At 37.8% G+C, this 26152-nt stretch overlaps 2 protein-coding genes across 3 annotated transcripts in view; one reads left to right on the plus strand and one right to left on the minus strand.

The window, feature by feature from the left end:
- Positions 1-3166: 3166 nt before the first annotated feature.
- On the minus strand, positions 3167-25380 carry NOP14 (NOP14 nucleolar protein). The gene is made up of 18 exons (XM_042812496.1): positions 24914-25380; positions 22107-22241; positions 21131-21272; positions 20461-20606; positions 19869-20006; positions 18336-18458; positions 17081-17212; positions 15488-15830; positions 14058-14188; positions 13732-13817; positions 11993-12128; positions 10767-10868; positions 9767-9920; positions 6918-7077; positions 6033-6180; positions 5076-5194; positions 3785-3940; positions 3167-3438 (listed from the first exon to the last, which is right to left on the minus strand). The coding sequence occupies exons 1-18, from the start codon at positions 25109-25111 to the stop codon at positions 3339-3341; spliced, it is 2649 nt and encodes an 882-aa protein (XP_042668430.1). The 5' UTR covers positions 25112-25380; the 3' UTR covers positions 3167-3338.
- Positions 25381-25760: 380 nt separating this feature from the next.
- Positions 25761-26152, plus strand: part of GRK4 (G protein-coupled receptor kinase 4) — a 29862-nt gene continuing 29470 nt past the window's right edge. For both annotated transcript variants that reach the window (XM_042812358.1, XM_042812359.1), the window contains exon 1: positions 25761-25885. In XM_042812358.1, the coding sequence (XP_042668292.1) occupies positions 25834-25885 (52 nt within the window). In that variant the 5' untranslated portion in view covers positions 25761-25833. The remainder of the gene's footprint in view (positions 25886-26152) is intronic.

Below are 26152 nucleotides of genomic sequence, written 5' to 3' on the forward strand. Positions count from 1 at the left end.
TCTGCCCTGCTGGAATAAAACGCAAGTATGTGGGCACAAGCGTACTGAAAACATGCATCTTCATCATCTTAACTATGTAAGGAAATAAAGCAATATGTTTTTTAAAAGACCATCTTGTTCCCTCCAAGGAAACGTGTTCCTGCTGGTGATGTGGGCTTATACTTAAGAACACTTAAATGGGGACCTCACACCTGACAGTGCATTGCAGATTCCTCAATAGACAAGATTACCCAAACCTAACCTAAACGTGGCACCAAGATTAACAATTAGGTCAAACAAAAAGCTGTCTTCTCTTGCTTATGTGGGCATTCACATACCCAGTTCAGTAGGAACAAAGGAGTTTTGTACATAGCATTCAAGATAGCATATCAGAATATCACATAATGAATATTAGTACTATGCCAAATACTTGAAGACATCAAGCTCTGCCCAGCAGGAGTAGGAGCACAGTTGTTTTGCAATAAGCTTAATGTTGAGTTTGAAGCAGCCCCAGTGCCTCAACACAGCAGAAGCTGGTGGTGGAAAGCAATAGCTTACATGAAATGATGTGACTGGTAACATTGAACTGCATGCTTTCATACTTGCATAAATAAGGTTAACTTATGCAATTTCTTGCTGAACAGTTTTGTTCTCTCTCCCCATTCCTTTACAGTATTCATATTTAGAATGGCTGTTCTCTGGGACAGCTGATGTTGACAGGTAAACTACCTTGAACAGTCAGTTGAACTGAAGGCAAAATGGTAATTTTCCTTCTTTGTGTGTCTCATGTTGTGATTATAGTTTCAGAATAGCTTTGGTTGTTTGGTTGCTTTTTCTTTTTCTTTTTTTTCCCCCTTAATTATTAACAGATTTAAAATTCACTACAGATGCATCACAAAAGGCCTGTTATGACAATTCCTGCTTTAAGAGCAACACTGAGACAAGAGAGTAATTGGTGAATGTGTTCAAGAAACTTGATGAGTTAATCTTGTTCATATGAAAGCCCAGAACTTCTTAGCACCTTCTGTTGTATCAGGTGGTATCACCACATCTGCCTAGCATGGAAAACAACTGGACCACACTGATCATTAAGCTGAGGCAATCCTTCATTTCTGTGCACATAAACCACTACATGTTATGCACTACTATTATATAATGGTATATAATACTAAATCTGATATTAAACATCAACAATACCCTTTCTTAAACTGCACACAGTAATTTTCACCCAGTATCTCAAGTACTTCTGATTTCAATCTAGCAAAAAGTTGCATGAATTTATCAGCTGAGATTTCCCTATCCTTTATCTTCTCTCCTCAGAATCTTAAGATATCCTTGCTCCTTACCTCCTCCCAGTAAACGGCCTCTTCCACAAACACTACCATCCCATCTTATTCACATCTATTTTTTACTTCTCTCTTTCATGGTGGAATAATAAACAGCTGCAAGAGGTATCAAAAATTGCCGCCCCGGGATCAAAACGCAGCTGTCAGACTCTCTGTGATTTTAATACCCAGCTGTGCAAATCCTCTTGAAGCTACTTGCTGTTGGAAAATAAAGCCAGATAAACTCTAATACTTATTTGACAGTTTAATTGTGCAAAGGACAAAAACTGAAGATGGAAAATGCTGATTTATAATATGAATTAAGAAGTTAGGTTTCTTCCTCATTGTTTCACTCTGAAGTTCTTGTCTTGAACCAAGCAGTATATATACATATATACTTTTTAAGATAACGATAATCTATCTTTTATTATTTTGGACAAAAGAGGGGAAAAAAAACCCTCCATGCTGTGCCAAATGGAAACAAAACAGGAGGCACACTGATCTGCTGAGATCTCTTTGAAGTTTCTGGAGATAGCTTTACTGATTTTGGGAAGGAGAACTGAAAATACATTTTGTTTTCAAAAGCATGAGTAGATTTCAAATACAGATACCTCGTTTGTATGTGACAGGAGTACCTCCCCACTGGTACTCAGTATCCAGCCTGTTTTAATACTGGTATTGCTTTTGTAGACTTGATGTTCACACATTAATTACTTTGTTACAGTTGCAATGAGATTCAGTAAAAGCTACTATCTTCAGAGAAAGAATACTCTTTTAAAGAAACATACATAGGTAAATCTTTAAGTCTTACCTTACAAAGATAGTTTAGCCATGAGTTTAAATTCAAAGCCGAAGAGTTTAACTCACTCCCTCCTAGTTTTAGTTATGCTTCCAGGTTTCATTTGGAAAAACAGCACAAGCAAAACTTTCTAAGACAATCTGAAACAAGAAGAACTGTAAAATCAGATTTACTTCCAGCAAACCTTTCTTCACCAACAGTAGATGTTACCATTCCTGAGTTACCCATTGGCCAGAAGAGTGCTTTCTGGTGTTTTTCTTTCTTGACGGGTTTTCGTAAAGAACCCTGCCTAATTATTTCATTTGTTCTAAAGATTTTCTAGTTTGCTCTTTGCATTGATCCTCAAATGTTACTGTGATAGAGCATTTAATTTTTGTAATGCTTTCCTTCAAAACTTGTAATTTTCTTTCATGCAAAAAAACCCAACCCTGTCTCTAGATTTATCAACAGATTACAATGAATGTCTGAGTTATGACCTAGTTTAGACTAGCACCTTCAAACAACTGTAGTGTTCTTTGTTTCAATTCAATGTTTCCTCACAAGCACAGTATTTTAAAAAGAAGTATTTACTGGCTCTACTTGAAAAGCAGATATTTTCCACAGTTATGCTAGGCAGTTCACTGTAATTACACATATATGATAAAACAAATAGAATTAAAGAGGTTACTGTCAGCTTAAATCAGATGTTTACAAATATGCTGAGGAATTGTAGTTAACTGCCTTAGATAACCAAGAATTTGAGAGCTCAATTCAATCCAAAAATCACTGAAGAGATGAATGGATGCACAACTTTAATAAAGGACTTGAAAAAGTGCTTGAAAAGCAACTCCATTAGTCCACCAAAACCATGAATTAGAATGAACCAATGCTACAGAATAGTTACAGTATTACTGTTAAAGTTTCAAGAATATTACCACTATGAGAGCTGCTTGCAATTATTCAATATTAAAGAGATATCAAAAGATTTTTTGTACAATATTTGTGTGATTTACGATAAACACTGATAATTCTGATTACTCATCCAGATACTGTTATTAAAATAAACAGAAATACACCACACACATACAAAAGTGTTATTTTTATTTTTCTTTCACTTTTTCAGACAGATCTGATGATGTTATTTGTCTCAAAAGGAATGCATCCAAAGGATGCAATTAAAGTCTGTGCAAAAGCCATACAATCGTGGTATTTTATACACCAGTAAAACCAAACTTTCTGTGTGTAGACAGTCCCAGTTAGTTCTTCCCCTTTTTCCTTTTCATAGCTTTCCATTCACCTTCCTGTGTAGCAAGACTACCAAGAAGCTCTTTCACTTTTCGCTTTCTGGCTGAATCTCTGCAAAGGAAGCAATTAATATGTTAAATATTTCAGAAGGATTATATTAGGGAAAGTAAATAAGTACATTTAGACTATACATATTCATCTATAAGAAGCCCCACAAATCTTAGATGTCACCAAATACTTTAATTAGGAACTTTCTGCATGTTCTTATCCAGAGAAATGAAACTACAAAGTCGAAATCTAAAATGATCTCTAATGAAAATTTTCGTTTTCCCCAAACTGCCCATTTTTATTTCAAGTTTAATACTGTTTATCATCACTTCAGTCTCCCCACACAGCAAAGAAATGAACACACAGAATAACAACTCTTAAACTACTGCTGAAGCAAAGGCTATGTTACCTCTCCATGATTTCTGAAAGCTGCATTCTAGCCAGAAACTGGTTGTCCTTGCGGATCTCACGAATGGCTCCCTTAAATTCACGTTTATGTTTGTGAATCAACCGCTTTCTTTCTTGCTCCTTTTTGCTGCCTCCCTGCTTTCTTCCAAACTCTAAACTGAAATGAAAATATGTATATGTGAACACAGAACACTGTGTGATCAACTTTAAAAATAAGGGGCTGAACATACCAGAAGAAGGGTCACCGATCAGCTGCGTATCATCACCACGCAGATTTTAAGCAGATAACATTTTCCAGAAAACAGATACACTTCAATACCCCATACAGCCTGCATTTTGTTAAACAGATTGAAAAAGCTGGAGCAGAAAAACAAAAGGTACCTGGAAAAGAGGGAATCTCCCAATATATTTTACATTTTTGCAAACTTTCTCTACAGATAAACTCTAAAAAAGAAAAGGCCCAATCAGTTACAAGGGAATAAATGTGCATGGCAGAGGAAAAGCTATCTCCTTAAATTAGAACGAGTAAGACAAGTTTTTGCCCTTGCAGATAATAAACAGGCCCAGATGAGTCAGCAGTCAATATAAATCAGACTTCCTGAATCAGAATACAGTTCTACCATCTACAAAAGGAACCAGCGCTATTTAAATTTAATTTCAAGAGAGAACATAACAATGTACATGACCATTTTATCTCTATAAAAAGAGAGAAAGAAAGCTCCATGTTTTTTGTGCCTGCTGTTGTTGAAAGGCAGAAAACTGCTCGCATGGGAGGAAAAAGGAACTGTGCAGCCTGGTATATTTATAAGAATGCTTAATGTGATGCATTATCTGCCATGGTCCGTGAGACAGAGTACAGTAGTTGCCTGCTCTTTTGCATCAGTTAAAAATCCCACAGCAATTCATCATTCATCTTCTATATATTTCAGTATGATTTTTTATTAACTACTGTCCTTGAGACTCAAGTGCTTTGCAGAGTACACAGTAACGTAAGTCTCTTTTCAACTTGAAATTTATTAATTTATAACTGATTAGATGGGCAGGACTTGGTTCCCAATGCTGTTTCTCCCCTCACACAGTAATTTCTGCTCTGTTTCTTAGAATCCCTCTTTCCCTTTTCTTCCTCTCCCTACCACCTAAGTTCCAGGCCCTTTGCAGCTCGTGCATAAAATGCAATAGAGAAACAAAGTTGCCCATTTTATGTCCTGCCTTCCAACTCTTTTTAGCCTGAAGCCTTAGCATCAGAACGCTTAGATGCACTTTTTCTTTTGCACTAAGCTTGCTTTACTTACACTTTCACAATCTTGGGCGTATACTGTTTCAATGGCACTGGCTTCTTTTTCTCACATATCAGTGGAGTATAGTGCTTTGCTTTGTTCTCCAGCTCTTTCAGAGCACTGTGATACCATTCCTGAAAACGCAAATCAAATTACAACTTCAAAAGTGTATTAGAGACACCATAATTCACAACCTCCCATAAATTAAATCAACAGCAATCTTCTCCCCGTACGATGTTCTTCTGAGAACAGCTATTCGTTAGGATACTGACAACACTGAAATGCTGTAAACTTTCCAGGCCGAACAATTCTTTAAACTTTTCAGGAATTTCACTAAGATGGAAACATGGGCAATCAGAAACGTCTACAGATAATTTTACCTAACAGATGAATAAGCGAGACTAAAGCTAGATCAATTCAAGAGCCACCTTTCAGAGTCATTTCAAGTAGAACTGCTAATTTTTTTTTACTTTGATGGCAAAAACCAGGCCATTTTGCATCATCAACATTACAAAACTTTGTTCTCTTTATTTCATAATGCCTCTTTGAGGAGAGGACAATTTTGCTATATCCTAAAGACAGATTAAAATATATATATATTTGAATTTAATTGCTAGGTAAATAAACTGACTTCTTTTAAGTGAAGTAGCAGACCAGGTGTACATATGTTGATTACAATCTCATTAGCTTGGTGTGTGTATTTGGTTGTAGCAAGTTTTGCTCTCCTCAATTAGAACTGCAAGACAAGACAGACAATGAAAAATATCTTCTAAGCATTCTCTACTCCTCCTCGTTTTCTCCACAAAAACATCACTTATGATATTTGAAAATCACTTATAGCAAATACCTGACCCTTGAAAACATCTCACAGATTATTCTACTTTTTTTTTTCTTTCCAAAGAACAGATGAAGATGACAGCATTCATTAATGAGCCAATTGTATCAATTATTTCACACTGGAGGAACACATACCTGCATTTGTTCAGGGTATTCATTCGCTGACACATGCTGTGTCAGGAGTACTCTTACTGGATGCATTATTTCATGGAACGATGGTAAAAACTCGTATAGAACTGCACATCTTTTAACAAGATCAAGACACAAGGCGAGACACGACAACCTGGTAATGTAGAAAATAATGTAACAATTTCACTTGCAAAAGCTGTACTGCACTGTCAAATAAAATGTATTACACTAATTAAATTTTGGTGAATTAGCAGTGTCTATTATTAAGACTCTCTGACACAATCAGTTACAAGTCTGTTCCTGGTTGTTAGTTCAGACTAGAATTTCACTCTCTTTATGCAAGCAAATACCCAAGAAAGTCATCAGCAAAAACTGCTTATGTTGGTGCACAAAGGACAAAACAGTATTGTGTCTTTGCTGCTTGAGCAACAGATTTTTACACTGGTTCTAATACTGTCACACTCAGAACAGAATTATGTTGGTTTTTTTTTTTTTTTTTTGTTTTGTTTTTTTCTAAAAAAAAACTTCATCACAAAACACTTATCATCCCTGAGATGTTATGATATGACACACAGACAAGGTGAAAAATGCGGTCCAACATGTTTTATGTTTAACTTTGTTCTTCCCTAACTGTGGTGCTTGATTACTTCTGTGACTCTTCTAGCCCTTGTAGGTAAATGCAGTATTTACTTCTGAAAAGCATGACAGTTCAAAGTATTGAGCACATCCTCTGTATCTGCATCATCCCATCAATCCACAACTGTACTGAAAAGGAACGGAGGGGTTGAGTGCTCCACATAACATTTTAATACAAGATTCATAATTCCATATGCTACAGAGTAGTAAGATACAAACAAAGCAGAACAGCTCGCTGCTCTTATTCTCACATACCTGATATGATTAATTTCTGTTTTGCTCAATTCCTTTAATCTAGTCACAACACTCAAAGGCAGGTTTTGCTTCTGCCAACTTTCCAGATCCTTCTTATCACACACCAAAAGCAGTTCTAAATTTTTCCCCACTGGTGTGAATGGATGGACTACAGTATAGCCTAAGAAACAAGAACAGTGATCAACAAATAGGTTCTCAGTATTAATTCTTCAGAAGTTCCTAATCACGGTCTTAAAAAAAAAAAAAAAAGAAAAAAGAAAAAAGAAAAAAAACCACACCCCAAACTTCAGCAGCATTAGGATTCTCTGAAATAACGGACTACAAGCACAATCATCATTACTTATGAAGAGAGAGCAGGTATCTGCCCTGTGGGGAACAAGATGCACAATTAAAACTGCAGGCAAGGGTGAAGTATTGGACATGCTTCAGAGGAAAGGGCAAGGAACAGAACTTTCCCTTGGAGTTGTGAGTTGTGGCTTATTGACCAGAAAGTGGGCCAGCAGAACAGTGAGCGTGAACAGGAGAAGCTCACAGTTACCGTACATCACTGAACTTCTCCAGCTGAGGCCCTTATATGCATACTGTAAAGTCCTCTTCTGTTACACCTAAGTAGTTTTAAAACAAGAAGAGGAAACATAGAACATGAACTGGGGCAGGGCACATTGAAAAGACTTGAGAATTACTATGCTAAATCTCACAGCTAAGGTAGAAAATAATTTGCAGTCCCCATGCTGGATCTTTTTCTTCTCTCTTTATTCTTTAAGTTCTGCAAGCTTACAATGGAACTAATTTCAAAAGTGTTTATTATTTCTTTTACTTGTGAGAGGATAGCAGCTCTAAATCAGAGTTCCATTAACAGAGGCTATCAGCAATGGTGATCCCTTCCTACTCTTTCCCTCCAGTTTTCTACTAAAAAAAAAACAAAATAAAAAAAAAAAACAAAAAAACTCTAAACCAGATCAGAAAGTGTACTTGTGTACTTTAGTCTTTCAAGAAGTTGTGTTCCGTATCATTTCGTGTGAAAAATAAATGGATTAAACTCGTAAAATGAAAACAATGTAAGTTCTACTTGTTGATGTTACTCATTGTCAAAATAAAACCTCAAGAAATTTTTTGGTGTGACAACAGAAAATATTCCGGAGAGCTGGATGTCAGTTTGCTTTAAAATATTCACTGCTGACAGCAAAACCATCACATTTATAAGTAACAGTTCCCTCAGGGATAGTTATAAACACAATGGAATATCTGGTAACTTCAAAACATCAACACTGAGTGAAAAATTTTCAGAAAGAGAATGCTGTGCCTTTAGTATATACTTTATTCACCTCTCCTTCCCTGCTAACAGAAAACAACACTGTGAAAATTTAACTAACGCAAATACATTAGCAGAAATACAAATGAAATTAAAAAATGGTTAAAACTTAAATAATTACCACTAACTATTTTTAAAAAGCTTATCTGATTTTGCAAAAACCTGTATTTTAATGGTATCTAAAACCTCTGTAGATCATAGATTCCTACAAGAGTACACAAAGGAGAAAACAGTTTAAGTGCAGTGTAACCCATCCACTCTGTAGTCTCTTCCCATCTTGTTCTAAGAGCTCAGCTGTTGGTGTTCTATGAATCCAGTGCTTTAGCTCTGATGCAACCCAGCTGTGTAACCTTGGCTCACACTTCAGAGGAAACTGCTACACTGTGAGAAGGAGCTGGGTGAGTCTGCAGGTTACAGCCACACAAGCTAATAAAGGTGAAAATGCAATACTAAGCTTGTTGAAAAAGGGATCATTTGTAGCTCAAAAACTCAAAAGAAGAAAAGAACACCAGCACAGGAAGGCATGAAAGTCTTGAAGGAACAAAAAAGGGAACTGCAAGACAGCTACTCAGTAATGCTGAAGATAAACTGAAATACTGAAACAACAGAAGATGAACCTTCCATGCCTGACTGATGACTGCCCAGAGAACAAAGACTTGAGGTGTTTCATCAACAGTGATGAACACAGTAATAATTACTCTGTAAGTTCATTAAATCCCAGATGTCTTCTCTGAGTTTTTGCCAATAAATAATTGAAAATTTTCATTTGAGAATACTCTGCCTGCAGTGCTCAGACATTATGAGTGACCCAGACAGACACTAGCACATGAACTAGCACTGTGCTCTGACAAAGCTCCTCTAGGTGAATTTTTGTCACTAAACACTTCAACAAGAAGCTTCAGATCTGGAGCAATTTTAAAGCTAGAAATGAGTCCACACAGGAAAAAAGAAGACATAGAAAGACAAAGACTGGAAGACTGGCAATTGAAAATCACTGGCTAGCAGCTGGATCTCATTGAAAAGACAGTTTTATTGTTCTTGTTGTCTGCGTTTACACAGTTTACACAGTTATGTTACAGCACAGACTCATCTGCTTGTGGGGATAGCTGCCCTCTGTTAAACTACAACAAATCCCAGACACATAAACAAAAAGGAAAAACAACAATTTTGTGACATACTTCTCTTGGTGAAATGGCTATTAGTTGATACGGAAGAGTGCAGCATTAACTGCTTCCTTACTGTGAAGAACAGGGTACTCATTATAATCCTATAGGAACTGTGAATTTTAGGCTGCAGTCCTACAGTGTGGTCTACTTAGAACAATACTGCAAAGTACTGCACTGTGAGCAATTTAAAAGTTTGAAAACATTGTTTCTTTCCTGAAAGATCAAAGCTATGGAAGGTTAGCCTAGCAGATGGTTGGGCTCTTCTGTTCAAAACATTAGATTCATTGTGAAAGACAATTAATTAATTAACGGAATTCTAAAGAAAATCACTAATATAAAAATTTCTTACTCATTTACTCAATCAAACTCACCTTGGGCCTGCTGTTTGGGTAGAGATATGTGAAGTACTCCAAGAAGAAAATTGATGAGTTCTGGTACAAATCGTTTGGAGAGAGATACATATTCCAGGAGCAAAGAGCATACAAACAAACCTTTAATAACATCTTGCAATGTTGTGATGCGGCACTATAAAAAGAAAAAAAGAAAGCACATCATTAGTAAATGTCTGTCCAACACAAATGCAGCATCCCTCCAAAAGCATAAATATTCAGGGACTTGTACACGTTTTAAAATCTGTATAATGGAACCCTCTGGATTTAAGCGAAAAATATGGCCTTCCCTTAGCTCTTACTGAAGAGCATAGGCACAGTTGATGAGAAAGATGAGGTTTAGCCACTAGAAGGTGCTCAATCACCAGAAAGTTCTTACTGCTCATTTGCTCTGCCGTCTGAACTATGTGTCAATTTTAGTCCTACTTTTTGCCTACAATGCCCCACCTCCATTTTCGTAAGTGAAACAAAGAAACATCAGGCTCCAAGCAACTTGGATCAGCAACAGTAACAAAACAACTAGCTCAGAACTCTCAAAGCCTATATGAAAAATATTTGGATAGAAAAGTAAGTGCTTAAATACACTGCAATACACTGTACTAGGCAAAGTTTTAAGGAAAACACACATTACTGCTTCTTAAATAAAAGCATTTCTTGAATTGGAACAATTGCAATATATGAAAGAGAAATCACTAACAAATGATTTTGTACTTCATTCAGTCTGTTCCATTAGTTTCACATAGTTTCTCATTTAAGATATTCTTGCAGCTCACAAAAATTATTAGATCAAATTCTGAGTTGGATTGTACTCCATGAGAGTTTTTTCTCTTAATTTTTTTCTGCATTTACTATCCGTGACCAAACATAGAGCATCCTTTTCAGTGCAGTTCCAATATATACACATTAATTATAACACAGTTGGAGCGCTAGGAAGAAACAAGGAAGTGAAGTTGTATACAGAGACACAACATCATAGACATACCTTAGTAAGCAGCTGACTCATGTATATAAAAGCAGGAGTTACAACTGGATGCCAGAAGTCAGATGTTGGAAACAGCAGTGATGTAATTTTCAAATAAATAAGCTGATAGTGAATACAACATAGAATGGAGAGAAAATGCATTAAGACAATTCCAAGGATCTTAATTTTACACATATGTAACTGTGATAGATGAGTAGCTGTCATGTCGTGGTCTAAAAATATTAAGGCAAACATCATTCAGAAGTCGGATATATTTACAACCTGTTTACTGAAATGACTGTTTAAGGTACCTGAGAAAATAGAACATCCACTGCGTGTTGAACTGCATGTTGTAAGAGCAATAGACAAAACATACTAAGAAGCTAAAAGCTCTCCACAATACATTTCCTGCAAAACCCAAAACATCCTGAAGACTCTTCAAAAAGAACTCCATATAAATATTGTCCAAGCTATGAGAAGCAAGTCTTCCAATCAAATTCTTTAATTCACTTTCTTTCAATACTCTAAATATCCAATTAGGCAACATTGTTTTCTCAAGCTGGGAGACAAAAAAAAAAAAACCCCAACAAGTAGTTCTCTTTGGATTACTGACTTACGTCTGCTCTTTGAAAAGTCTACCACATAAACAAATATTCATTTTCTATATGTTCCATGTGAATTCTCTAACAGCCATTTACCTGAACTTTGAAAATAGAGTCTATTCAGATTTAGCATGGCTACTGAAATTCTGGAGTATTATTAATCATAGAATAATACAAGAAAGTAAGTTCAGTCCTTTCACTCTGAGTCATTAATTTAGCATGACTCACATCTACAGCATTAAAAATGGTACTTTAAGTCCATTATGTTATTTCCTTGATATTTTTCTGAAACTAAGACATACTGCACTTCTATGGAGCATTTTTAAAATATTTGCACTTAATGTAACTGAAGAAATCAGGACATAACAGACAACATCAATATCCATGAAAATTTCATCAGGAAAACTAATCAACCAGAGAAGCAATTTTAAGATCTGTTCCCCTTGTTAATATATCAGTCACACTTCTACTCTGTAGAATGTTTTTTTTATCTGCACATTTAAATTTAAGAAATATAAAACTTCATAGATGCTAATAACTCATTATATAACTTGAAATGCAAAATTACATCCCCATCATGCATTTACTAGCATTTCTGTACTAATGGAAAGAGCAAGAGCTTGCTTAGCAGCAGGTATTTGTTACCGTGTCCAAGCCTGGAAACGTTGCACGGCCTTTGACTTCAATTACTTCTTCCATCTCATGTGCAGCGTCTCGAAGGACAAACTTAATATTGCCACTGGCTGCTTCAGGAAACATCTGGCAAAGATTGTACAATGGCCTATTAAGAAGAAATGTAAGTCATGATCAAGTTACACCAGTGATGTTAATTAAAAACCTGATTTTTAAGCATCTGCAGGGTGGTTTCTTGTGTTCCATCCATAACAAAAACAAACTCCCTGAAACAAATTATTTTTTAGAGAAATAGCCACCACGGCCCTGCACAGATCATGACTGTAATACTTTTGGTTTACAGAGATGTACTTTTCACTGGGCAATCTGAGATTTGCAGATTGGGCAACCTCTGATTTGGAGGTTTCTAAATCTTAATAATAAAAAAAAATAATTAAAAACTTTAAAATACATTCCTAAATAATCTCATATGATTAAAACACATCTTTCTAAATCACCTAACTCTTCATTTTACTGTACAAAGATATGCTGGCCATATCAGGCAACTCATAACTCAAAATATTCTCATGCAGTGTTAAGGAACACATATGGCAGTAACGTGGTTAGCAAAGTTATTACTTAAAATACAAAAAAAAACCAACCCTACAAAGTTAGGCCAGCTCCTGGCCTGTGGTTAAAGCCTACAGGAAGGTGCGCTCAGACATCTGCATCTGCTTTTCAGTATTTTCATTTAAAATGTTTGCAGTGATATTAATAAGTCTCAGCTCTATAAAACAATCAAAATGCGTGCATGTTTTTACAAAACCCCAGCATGTGTGGCTATCAACAGCTCTTGCTCATGAATGCAACAGAGTAATGCATGCTAAACCTGCACATAACAGCTTATTAAAAACTATTTCCTTTAGTTTTCACTGTTTGTTTTTTATTTCAAGGTACATACAAATAATTCACTACAAAAAAGTTGCCTCAGCCACAAAGTCAAGATAGGAATAACAGACTAATTTCGGTTGTAAGGGACCTTGGGGGGACCTGGTGCAATTCCCTGCTCAGAGCACAGCTAACTTCAATGCTGAATCAGCTTGCTTACAGTTTCGTTCAATTTTGTGAATCTTCCACAGCTTCTCTGGGAAACCTGTAATAGGGTTCAATACAATTGCTGTGAAGATTTTTTCCTTATGAGTAACTGGAATTTCCTTTACTGCAACTTGCATCCATTGACCCTCATCCTTTGCCATGTAACTGTGAGACAAGTTTGGCTCTCTTGCCACAATAAATACCCATTATATATTTGAAGACAACAATTCCAAATTGCCAATTTCCTGAAAAATGTTTCTTCAGAACTTTTATATGGGCTTGCTATAACATTCTAATTCTATTTTCACTTAGTTCCTAATGAGAGTGAATTCACAGAATGGAAACACATGTTAAAAAAAAAAACAACAACTGTACAGGCAACAGCACACCGTCACTGCAAACCGTAAAGCCCTTAATCTGCTGAATGGGTAACTCCACACAGAAGTTTTCATGCACAGCTGGCATATTATTTATCTACTACCCATGAAAAGCACTTACAGATAAAAAATTACATTCTAATGTCTTGGTACAGTTAATAGTCCAGACAATACATGAAACAGATTTAGGACACTAAGCTGCCTACAATCCTGACAGAGCTACATATTAAATACTTCACCCTAGGTAGCTTTTCTCTTTAGACCAGAAAGGAGCAAAAGTGAACACGATCTATTACTTACAGGATGAGTTTGTCAATTGCTTTGAGCTCTGGTAGATCCAGAGTTGCTAACTCTCCAATATATTCCAGAAGAAAGCCAAATAGTTTCTGCAAGAAGCACAGTATGCTAAAAAACATTAATTTTCTTTCATCACACATGTTTTTCAGAACAGCACAAAAGAACAGTGATAAAAAAGTTAGAAAAGAAACAAGCAGTATGTTGATTGCACTGTTATAAGAACATGTACATGTTATGCTGTTTCCTGAATCCTTAGTAAAATTTAAGCAGGGATTCAAAGTTAATTTCAAACCTTAAAATACAAGATAAAACAAAACATGAAAACATACTTCCAACTTTGTTTTGTTTCCTACTGCAAGACTTGGGTGATTGCATTTCTGAATCCTCTCCAGTATAATAAGCTGTTGCTCTACTGTTCTTCCAGCCAATAAAGATTTCAATTTCTCATAGGACTCAGGAACTGTAAGGTAAAAACAAAAAATTACCAAATCTCTAACAGTTATTTAATTCAAGTGACCACCTAACAGATTCCCAATTTGAAAGTGTCATCTTTCAGAAAAAAAGATAACACATGGCTTTCAAATAGTAATCCTGTAATGGTAGCCTATCAAAATGTGTGTAACATAGCACACATGAGCATAAGTCAGAAAATAAGACGAATGCTTTTCAACAACCGAGATGCAATTTGTGCTGTATTTGCTGCCCAGGCTGAGTGTAACTACGTGCACACACATGCAACACGTCAGAAGTGAGCTTATGCATTCATTCAACCATAAATTTACCATAATACAATTAGCTCTACATTTAATTCTCATCTAATGAGCTTTTGTATGAAGGATATTAAATAAAGTAAGAAACTTGCCACTAATGGAAAATAATTTTACCCTCCTCCCCAAAAAGTAGTATTTTAGTCTCCTGCATAAGAGAATGTGCTAAATAACATCTTAACCTGTTCAGTTTTTGAGTTATTTTAATGCAATTGCTTTCTGGTTAAGATAAATCCTGAATGCAATTTAAAAGGCTTTGGGTAATATATGCTATTTCCTTTTGATGGGAAAAAAGCAAGCACTAGGAGAAGGTTGTTTGAAAGGTTGTTCAATCTTGTGTAACAGTTAATTTTATTAGAGAAACCTATACTAGGACAATAGCTAGTTGCATTAAATACTCAGTATTAATGATTGGTTTGTATACTACTTGGAACATGCTTCCTCCTTCCTCCTAGGTAGAAGTCCCAAAGGAGTCAAACTTTGACTGTATCTCAAAATGCTGCGATGCTGTATCACAGGGATGACACCTCACAATGCCGCCTCTCTACACCTCTGACAAAAATATCAGTCCAAACGCGACAGAAGGAAAGCTCTCCTCATTTAAACATAGATGACAGAATACTATTTTAACTTCTCTCATGCAAAACACAGCATTTTAGATTGGATGCACTTGGAAACAAGTACAGATCTTTCTGTTTTCATCCTCACTATGTCTTTGTCGATTCTAAGGCTGATAGAAGCAGAAGTAAATGTTCTCGGGTGAAACAGATGCGGTTTCCACTGCTCACAGCATGATCAGTGCTAATCACTAAGAACAGCAGCTACTGTCTGCACTTGGAACAGTAGGAGACAATTATGAGGTAAAACTTCAGATTAGAAGATTTAGATTAGAATAGATTGTCAGGAATATATAAGATAATGCAGGACAGAGAGAAACACAGGTAATAAAACCTTAAAGACAACAGGGATCTCTGCATCAGTCTTTTGCTTACCAGCAAATGTATATGGAAGCTCTGATTTGGCAGCTTCCATTTTTGGATCCAGTTCCTCCACATTCTGCGATTCATTTTCATTTGCCTTGTGTTTCTTTTGTTCTTTGTCTCCTGCAGCTTCTTCTTCACTCTCAAGGTCAGACTCAAGATCCGAGTGGTTATCTGACGCAACATCCTCCTCATCTTCAGTAGCAGATTCTTCCTCACCTTCTTCATTCTCATTATCTTCCTTCTCACCTTCCTCTTCTTCCTGTTCCTCTTCATCTTCTTTGCTCTCCTCCTCTTCTTTGTCCTCCTCCTCCTCCTCCTCCTCCTCCACATTTTCAATGTTCATTTTTCCATCCTGCCAGTAGAGAAAATAAGCCAATTAAAACACCAGTGAAGTGACGGCAATTTGCCAGAATCACCATGGAAATGTATCTTTAAAAGTTATTATGACCAAGCAGTGACTGGCAGCTGTGCCAGCCAAGAAGGAATTTTAAGAAGAGAGAATGTATACAGATAAATGAATAGAAGTGTATTTCTAAGGAGCACTAAGAGATAGGAAGAACAGGATACAGTATGTAAGGACTACAATATTACCAGTGGGAAAGTAAGGAATACTTGCATAAAATTTCTACATCACTTACAGAAGCATTCTTGGTAAAAAAAACATTTTAACTACTTCTACGCATTAAAAGAGTGTATCAGATAAATAATTGTTCCCATCTTGGTTTTCTTAATCAAAAATTTAAATGCACATTCACAATTTGCATTCTCTGCTGAGAGGAGCACTTCCCTTGCTACTTCCATATAAGAAGATGAAAGGATCAGTATGCACACACATGCATCACACAGCCAGGGTGACTCATTGCATCAGCTTTAAGGTTTTACTCACTCTGCCACCTTAAGCAAAGCTACTTCATATGGCATATAGTGCAAATTAAAAAAAAAAAATAATAAAAAAAAAAACATAAAAAGCAACAAATGGAAGGGCTAAGGACCTGTCTGCAATCCAGTTAAGTCAGAGCACAGAAGGCTACAGAGCACAGTAGGACTACAGAGGGAAACAAGCATTCTCCTTTCCTCAGCACTTTTATAAAACAGATAGAATACAGTATTAAAATACAAGAAAGATTATCTACAAACAGCTGCATGTTCAAGACAAAGTCACCAAGATCATCAGGGGTCACAGAATCTGTGCTATGAGGAGATGCTGTGGAACACATGGTTTTTTTCAGCCTGGAACCAAACAGCAGCCTTTCAGTGCCTGTAAGGGAAGTCACTGAGAAGGCAGCGCAGCACTCTGCATCACAGTCCGTGGTGGCAGAAAGAGAAACAACTGGTTTAAGTTTAAACAAGAGAGGTTCAGATTGAGAAACTTTTTTTACAGGAAGAAAATCAGCAGAATATAATGCCTAGATAGATTGTGTAGCCTCTATTCTTGGAGATTTTTCGAGACAAGATTGAACAAAACGCTGAACAACCTGGTGATTCCACAACTGACCCTGCTTTGAGCACAGATTTGGACTAAAGGTTTCCAGAGATCACTTCCAAACTGATTTTCCTATTTGCACTTCAGAACCTTGAAAACGCTGAGATTTCCTATCTTACCTTGTAAGACAATAAACGTCTGTCATCTTTGTCCAGGATAAAGCCATCAGCTAGATCATCAGCTGACACGTGGCTGGGTTTCTTTTTATTCTCTTGTTCATCTATTCCACGCATTCGACGTAGTCGATCTGCCTGTGTTTTAGGAGAAGTAACATACACAGAGAGATCATGTTTTTACACAAGAATGAAAGAACTCTCAAACACTGCATTTAAGAAAAGCAAAGGGGAAAAAAAAGCTAACTAGAATTATCAAGTAGTAGGTGAAAATTAAAAACAGTGACTTGGCAAATTATGAACAAAAACTAATATTCTGTTTTGTTGGGCAGTATGATTTGATAGCCTAATGCAATTGCATATGTGATAACTGTTATTTGGAAGGCTTTAAACTAGGCTTTCAAATCTGTTATGTTCTCTTATTTTATCTGTGTGGTTTACCAGAAAATGCAGCTTCCATTGGTGTTTTGTGATTCTGCAGAGTTTATTTCTTTCTCCTAAGTGTAACAAGTTTGCAGAAAACATAATCTTAAGATTTTAACATTACACTGAATTTACAAATAGACCCAATGGGCAACATGTGAAACAATCATTTTCAGAAGCACTTTCACTTTGGCACTCAGCTAGATCATCCATCAAACAACACAACAAGAATAGGAAAGAAAAAAAATCCTTTCCCTTTTGCTGTAACATGAAGGTACCACCTCTCTCTACCATCTTAGAAGTGTCCCTAACATCCCAAAAGGAAAGGAGAGAAACATTTACCAAGTAATTAATTCTTTCCATAGGACTCAGAGCACAGTATAGAAGAAACAGCATGAAACATTTCCCAAGAGAACCCTATTCCTATGCAAAGCAAAGCTATATACGTGCTACTGCTGGAAGATTTACAACACCAGAAGAAAGCATGACATGACTTGGCAGCATATTAGCTCAACTTGTTTGCAATAAAATATCCCCCCTTACTGAATTGCATCTAAACTCTGAATAATTTAAAACGTTTAAAGGCAAATCAAAGTGATATTCTACTTTTTATCGAAAAGAATATTTACTTATTTCATGAACCTCACTAAGTCATGTACTAAGTCCATGCTTCCTTTATTATATTAGATTCCAAACAACACACAAAGAGATTTCCTGCATTTGCCCTCTGATGAACAGCAGTTTAGTACCGCCACTTTCAATCGAAGGCCAAGCAATAAGTTTATGTGGTCACTCCAAAAAACAGATTAGAAAACAATCCGAAACCATACTGGTGTACCTCCAGCTTCTGGAGTCGCGCCTCCTCCTCTTTTGCCAATTCTTCTTCTGTCTTCATCCTTTCTGAAGGTTTTGCTTTCATCTCGAATCCAAGTTCACGAACAATCATATCATATTCATCAGGCTAGAGAAATATTTATACCGTTGTTTATTATCTTAGTTTTATTATTCTGCTTTGCATCCACCCTTCTACCAGACACAACAACTGGAAAACAAGGCCTTTACGAAATAAGGCAAAGACTGTCTAGAGAAAGCTGCTTTCAATTCAGTTTAAGGAATTCATAAGGAATGGATTGAATGATTGAATAGAAATTTTCCCTGAACTCCCCTCCATTTAAATTATTCACAGATGAAGAACTTACAAACATTATCTTAAATGAAAACTTATTAATTGAAATGCTTCAAAATATTATTTATTAATAAAATACTGTTTTCTAAAAAAAAACAAAAAAAACCAAAACAATTTATAGTTCATAACTCAGTTCATAAATACTGTTAGAAATAAACTATGTATTTGTTATCATGTTAATTACATATATATCTACCTCAAAGGAAACAAAAAGAGTTGCTGATGCTCAGCCAATTTAAGCAGCATACATGGGAAAACAGTCACTAGCAGAGGTCACAGTGAGCTTGTGACTACAATTCTCTTGATAGATGCTTAAGTCACTAACCTGCTTGTTTAAAATTCAGTTCTGGTAATCATTCTTCTTACTTGTCACTAGATAATTTTCTCCTACTTAACATTAATGTTATATTTAGTACACAGTCTGATCCCTGCATCCCTGATAACTCTCAAAAGGAGATTCACATGAAGCAAGGGAAGATAATTTTCCTTTTCAGCAGAGCACAGAGAAGCAATTTTTGTCTAGGATATCACATTATTGACATAGTGGAATATTCAGTATATCATGAAGCATCTTAAAATAAAAAGCAATATGCCAAAATATGACTTTCTGATTCAGTATCTTCTGTTCATTATTTAAGATCAGTTTTAACATGAGATCAGTTCATTATTTCAGCCTTCTGAAAACAGAATTCTACTGCCAGGTAATAAATACCATATAATACAAAATGCCTACAAGAAAAAAAAATACATACCACAAGACTATAATTTTTATTTATTTATTATTATTATTATTATTTTAAATTCTTAGATTAAGAAGTATGAAGAACAACAAATAGGAAAAGCCTTGAGGCTGTAACAAATTTATTCATAAGCTTAAAACCTTAATTCCCTTTTTGTAGGGACATTACTCAGGTCACAACAAGGAAAAAATCTGTCGTCAAACAGAAGTTGTTTCACCCAAGAAACGTAGCAAAGGCATTCAAAGTAAGACAATGTTCTCAACAGTTTTTATTCTTCAGGCAAAAGTATGTCTTAAAAATAACCAACAGTCAATAATGTTGCTCAACATGCAACCTCTCTCATTTTATTTTGCAAAGCAATCAACTTTGCCTCATACTTCAGTCTCTAGGGCAGTGAAAACCACAAATTATTAGAATAAAAGAAAGTAATCTAGCCAAACTTTACCTTGGGTTTTTCTGCCTCTTTGTCCTTTCTTTCTGACTTTGGGGGTTTACGGACCATGAGGGTTTGGATTTCCTTCCAGTCACTGTCAAGCTTTTCAGTAAGTTCTAAGGCAGTTTCTCTCCGACTCTGCCTTTCTTGCTAGAAAAATAAAACACAAATGCAGCAGTTAGATCCAGCTGGATAAAACAAAGCACTTACAGCATAAAAACAAATTAATGTATATAAATAAAAAAATAAATAAATTAAAAAATAGAAATTAAAAAAAAAAATTTCAAATGCTTAACATTTTAAAGGTATAAACATCCACAGAGGTAGAAGCAATACAGTTGTACTGAATGCCACATGGGCTCCATACAGGAAACGAGTTCTATGAGTCAAGAAAAGGAGAGACTTGAAGACACAAAAGCATGGCAGACGTTCACTTTATTTCCTTAAGTGTTTACAAGGACAGATGGACATTCAAGGACCGTAGACTCTTTTCCAGACAGTTATCTACATCATTTTCTGTGCTACTGCTACTTTATTCTGCAAAGACAAATTGTGATGTCCTCCATATCATAAATCAACGTATTCTTTTGAGCTAAAAACTCACCTTTTCTTGTTTAGATTTGGCTATCAACTCTTCTATGAGTTCCTTCCTAGATTTAGGTTTTTCCTCCTCTTCATCTTCCTGCTCACTTGATGCTTTTTTACGAAGAAGGCCTCCACCTCCTCCAAAGTGAGCAGCAGTTAACTCAGCTAGAAGAAAAAATAAATTGTGCATTTTTTTCAAACTCATATGTAAGTGCTGAGGCTGCTAGGACAGTATCCCCCTAATATTTGAGAATGGAAGCAGTTAAAATTATTTCATCAGCCATATACTACTCACATTCACACCTAAAAAAGATGCTGGACAACTTATACTGACAAACATTTTGCGTGAGATAGGAATATTTATTCTATATTCCAACTACTATTTATATGTAGAGGTACAAGAAAACCACTTAAACTTCAGATGCTGCCCAATGCACTTGAAACCTAGGTACACATTAATTCTGAAAAAAAACACAGGATAAAGAAACTTGCCGGTTGGCAAGCTCCAACTTAGCTTCTGCTAAATTTTGACAGTTGTTCCACATGTATTTAAGTAGTAATCTGGCTTCAACAGCCCTCCCATTTACACATTTTTCTTCAGTGAAAGAAACAAACGATGCAAATGTACCAACAACAAAACCAACAGTGAAAAAAAACTACAGAGCAGTGAGATATTAGCTGATAATTACCTGACAATGCTCCTCTTTCATCTGTGTCACTATCACTATCAATAATATCATTCAGTTTTTCAATTTCTGCCAAAGATTGTCCAAAATGAGTTAATTCTTCATCTTCATTGAGATTATAGATATTTTTCTTTCCATAATTTTGCTAAAAAGAACAAAAAAACCCACAATTAAATAACAAAAATTTCTAGTTTTCAGGCAACAAACTAAGACCAGCATTTTTAAGACTAGTTGAGAAGATTCTCATTCCAGTTCTTGGCTGTTCTAGTGTTTGTGACTACCAGGTTAATATTTCTGTCCAAAATACATGAAACATTAGGAGAGAAAGTATGATGCTTCCATTATTCTTACAGTAACGTAGAAATGAAGCAACTCAGAACACTTAAGAAAGCTTAAGTTTTATCTGTATGCTATTAGCAACAATTCTTCATTATTCCATTTCTGGCCTGAAGAAATGTAGTTTACATAAATCACCAGCAGGCTACAATATTACATTATTCAGTTCTGGAGATTGAGTATCATAAAACTGAAAGAATGGTACTACACAAACAGTTCACATTACAGAATGACAGCATGTTACAGACGTCCTCCTGTCAGCAAATGAAATGGCTGTTCTCCAACAGCTAACACTAGAATCTCAAATTGTACTTGCTGGTGGTTGCCTTTTTCTAATCCAATTTCCAAATCACAACAAATCTACAACAGTCAAAGACAAACAACAACTGCTTAAAATTGGCTTGCTTGCACATCAGAGCTCAGACGTGCTCAAAGAATTTTCTTCTTCAGAAAAACATCTGTCTTGCAACACCAGGAAGTTTTCATGGAACATTCTGGATTCCCATAAACAGACATTTTTTCATAGAAGTTCAAAACATACAAACAAAACAAACAAACAAAAAACATTAGCATGCAAAACCTTCTATTAACGGTAACCCTCCCAACCCAAATTTTCTTTTTAATTCCCATTCTTACACTTTACCTGTCTTTCCAAAGTGAAACGTTTTATCATCTTTTCCTCTGGACTTATTTTAGTGTTATATTCACCAAAACGTTTATCTTTAAACACATTTGTCTTTTCTTTTTCTTTATATTCTTTCAATAATGTTTGAGTTCTCTAGAAGAAAAAAAGGAGATCAAGTTCAAAAAATGAACAGAATCAATGCTTTCAAAGCAAAGGCAAAAAAAGCTTCATGGCATCCTGGCAATATGGAATCATCCAGTCTACCATAATGCAAAACTCAGAGGGTATGGAAAGCATATGCAATACACAACACAGAGTAACGAGCTACACTTACAAGCTGCCCAGACGACAAAATACGATACACTGTGTCGTGTCCTTGTTTTGTCATACAAGAAAACTAACCATTGCTTCCAAAGAATTCTGATTTCAGTCTGAGGCTTAGTAGATAAGAATGTATTAAAGAAAGAAAACAAAAGTATCAGTTTTACCTCTTCTGGTCTTGTCATCCAAGACATAAATAAACCCAAGTGGGTACATACATAACAGTTCTCTCCTTCAGCGCTGAGCACAGAGAGGTAAGGCATGAGAGCAGTAAGGCACGTATGAAGTAGCACGTGCTGTACTTGTGGCACAAAGAAGTCAGGCTTATTTTTAAGTGCTAGTGATGTAACTCATGACAAACATTTCATTTACCTTACTAGTTGAAGGAAAAACTTAAAATGTAAAATTGAATGTTATCAGATTTTCTAAAATGCTGAAGTTATTTAACAGTTTCTGAAGAAAGAAAATGCTGGCTGTGTTCAGTTTTAAAAAAATTAGCTCTAATTTAAGAGATGTCAACTAAATCTCATGGACAGGTTTGTACTCCAATGCTGTTTGTACTGCAATGAACTCCCAAACTTGCGCGCTGAAGGAGAAGGCAGGTTTTCTACAACAGGCGTTTGTGGCCCCCTGAGCATCCACAATTTACAGCCCCCACCACTACTGACTGCAGAAGCCTGGTTTCATCTACCATTCTCAAAGTTCTACCTTCAATTTACTTCTTGCATAGCATATACAAGTGAACAATTTAAATGCCGCGTAAGAATGTTAACGTATCTTACTAAGTTGGGTATGGGAAAGCACTTTTGTTCATCATTATTTCATGTCCTCTCTCACCAATTACTTCTATTCATAGAATTTTAATGTATAACCTTTCACAATATATTCAAAATGACAAACTATTCATTTCCTTTCACTGCATTAGTTTTTAAAATAACTTTATTTACAGTAAATACTTTTGTAGTGGAAATGCTAAGTCACGACTTGAATCAGTGACTGAGCACCTGGTGAGAAGGCAGGGACAACTCAAGGGAGCTCAGGTGTATACAATAAACCTGAGTGACCAGAAGGGTTGGAGCCAGGATCCAGCCCTTCCCAGATCTCATTTAAGGGCTGGTAGTGGAAGTAAGGGTATCTCTCTGGAAAGCCCTATGTACCTGAGGTCTTCCAAAGGTAAGCAGTTACCTTTCTTTATCTCTGTGCCTATGGCTGTTGTATTTAATCAAGTCCTCATTTGCTGCAGCCTATGATCTAGCTGCTCTGCTGTAATTGCTGTCCTTTCCATTGCATTATAACTTTAAATTATGTTTGACATGCATGCATCCGGATTCAATTTACATGTAGCTATCCAGATTTGATCACAGAATCACTAAGGTTAGAAGAAACCTTTGAAATCATCTAGTCCAACTATCAACACATTCCCACCATACCCATTAATCATGTCCCTCAATGCCACATCTCTAATGTCTTGAACATCTTCAGGGGCAGTGATTCTACCACCTCTCTGGGCAATGTATTCCAACGCATCACCACTCCTTCTGAAAAGAAATTCTTCCTAGTATCCACCTTGAACCTCTGGCACAGCTTAAAGTCACTACATCTCATCCACCACTAGTAGGAGAAGAGGCCTTACCCACCTCGCTACAACCTCTTTTCAGGTGGCTGTAGAGAAATCGCGTCCATCATCAACGTCCACATCACTGAGAACCTCAGTACAAGCTGTTACATTAAAGCTTTTAAGTCTTAACAGAATCTACAGAAACTCTGATTTCTTTTCTGTTTTCTTTACAGGGAGAGGTCAGAAAAAAAATCCAGTGCTTCACTCAAGGAAAGGATAAATGCTGGAATATATATGAAGTAACAGCTTCCCTTGTGCAGTATGGATTTTTAGTCAGGCAGCCAGTGATATCAGTAGAGGGAAGAAGGAACAACAAAAAAGGGGGGACAGTTTCAAAAGGGTCAAGGGTGGGAGATTTAATTCTCTGAAGCTGTATGGACATTATTATCAATGAGGACATACCATTACTTTGCATCTTAACATTCTTTCGCAATGTAATAGTTAAATAGTTAACTACTGCACAAAAAGCAACCTAGTCTTCCAAGTCAGTGGTAGTTTTGTATCTATGCAGTTTCCACTGCAATGAGAAACTACTCCTCTTTCAGGCTTTCCCTGTTACAGTGATGTTGCAACATCATCAAGAAGCTCAACATCCTGCAGCATCTAAATCTAGATAATGAACACTTATAATCAACCCCTGTGCTTCCTGCTGTACTCTAGTTCACAGTAACAACAGAGTCATTCTCACAGCATGGTAAGGCACTGAGACCAGCACTGTTTGACTGCTCAGGAGGGAGACATTTGTGTACACCCCTCTTCACCACAGCAGCAGCAATCACTTCTGTCATGTGGGATGCGCCTCTTACCTCACCTGTGGAGGCTCCAGACTCACGGCCTCTCCATCTACAGCTGCCCTCCTCCCTCCCCATTTCTGCTGTCCTCTTACCTTCTTGATAGCCTTGGACCGTGACACACCGGGCAGCCCCACATCGTTCTTTGTCTTTCTTCCCAAGATGTTAAACTTCTGCCTGTTGACTTTCACCTCAAAGGGGTTGCTCTTCACCATGGCTATGGTTGGCCCTGCTGAACCCTTGGCTTTTGAAGATGTGGATGCCTTTTTCTTGCGCTTTGCAGCCTTCCCCATTGCTGGCGTGGGTGAGGAGAGGCTCAGCACGCGCTCGGCACCCGGTGACTAAATCTAGAGAAGCCAAAATGGCGTCCACAGCTAGAGCCTTCCTCAGGCCTGACTGTGGTCCTCCAGGCTACGCGAGACTTGCCTCAGAAACCCCGCGAGAGCCGGTGGGGCGATCGGCACGGTGTAAACGGAGCAGTGAGGCGACAGCACTCCCGCAGCCGGCGTGCCCGAGTTCCGCCACGAACCGGCAGGGAGAGACACTCTCGCGAGGCTTTCGCCCAAATATCGCGAGACTCGCCGACCCTCTCCCCCGCCGCACTGGGAAAAGCCGGACGAGGCCGAACGAGGTCACTCACTACGTATCCCGGCATGCAGAGCGCAGCGCGCGCCTGGGAGAGGGCGAGTTCTGTCTTGCGATGCCTTCTGGGAGTTGTAGTTCTAAGGGGAGAGGGGCGGGGACGGCGGCGGGGCGGAGCCGGCTGAGGCGGGCGCTTGAGCGATGGTCGGGGCGGGCGCTGCCTGCTCCTTGCCTCCGCCCTCGGGGAGGGGGGAGGCCGGTGTCGGAGCGAGCGGCGGGTGATGGGGAAGAGGCGAGCGCGGCGCTGAGGTCCCGCGGGGCCGGATGAGCGGCGGCTTGGCGTCGCGGCGGTGGCGGGGCTGGAGGAGGGGGCGAAGGAGGCAGCAGGGGCGGCCTCCACTCCGGCTGCCCTGAGGGGAAGGAGCCCCCGACCATGGAAATCGAGAACATCGTGGCCAACACGGTGCTGCTGAAAGCCCGGGAGGGTGAGTGAGAGCGGAGGGGGGGGGGGGAGGAGGAGGAGGCGGGGGGCGAGGCGAGGCGAGGCGAGGGCTGCGGCGGGACGTCCGGGGAGAGGAAGAGGGGCTGAGGTGAGGGGAAGAGGGGCCGGCGGGGAGAGGAAGTGATGGAGGAGGGGGAGAGGGTGGGGAAGGAGCGAGGGAGGGCTGCGGGTGGCGGGGACCCCCGCGGGTGGGGCGGGAGCCGGCCTCGCAGCGCTGCCCTCGGGCACCTGCACCGGGCTGCCGGGCCGA

This window comes from Centrocercus urophasianus, unplaced genomic scaffold (assembly GCF_019232065.1).
Source record: "Centrocercus urophasianus isolate 14NV4802_14NV808 unplaced genomic scaffold, USGS_Curo_1.0 seq_13, whole genome shotgun sequence".
In the NCBI taxonomy this organism is placed as follows: domain Eukaryota; kingdom Metazoa; phylum Chordata; class Aves; order Galliformes; family Phasianidae; genus Centrocercus; species Centrocercus urophasianus.

Coding starts and splice junctions, on each gene's coding strand:
- NOP14 (XM_042812496.1), bottom strand. CDS start 25,111: ATGGGGAAGGCTGCAAAGCGCAAGAAAAAGGCATCCACATCTTCAAAA. Junction 10,869..11,992: donor CGTTTCCAGGCTTGGACACG/GTAACAAATACC, acceptor ATTCACTATCAG/CTTATTTATTTGAAAATTAC. Junction 6,181..6,917: donor ACAGAAATTAATCATATCAG/GTATGTGAGAAT, acceptor CTACATTACCAG/GTTGTCGTGTCTCGCCTTGT.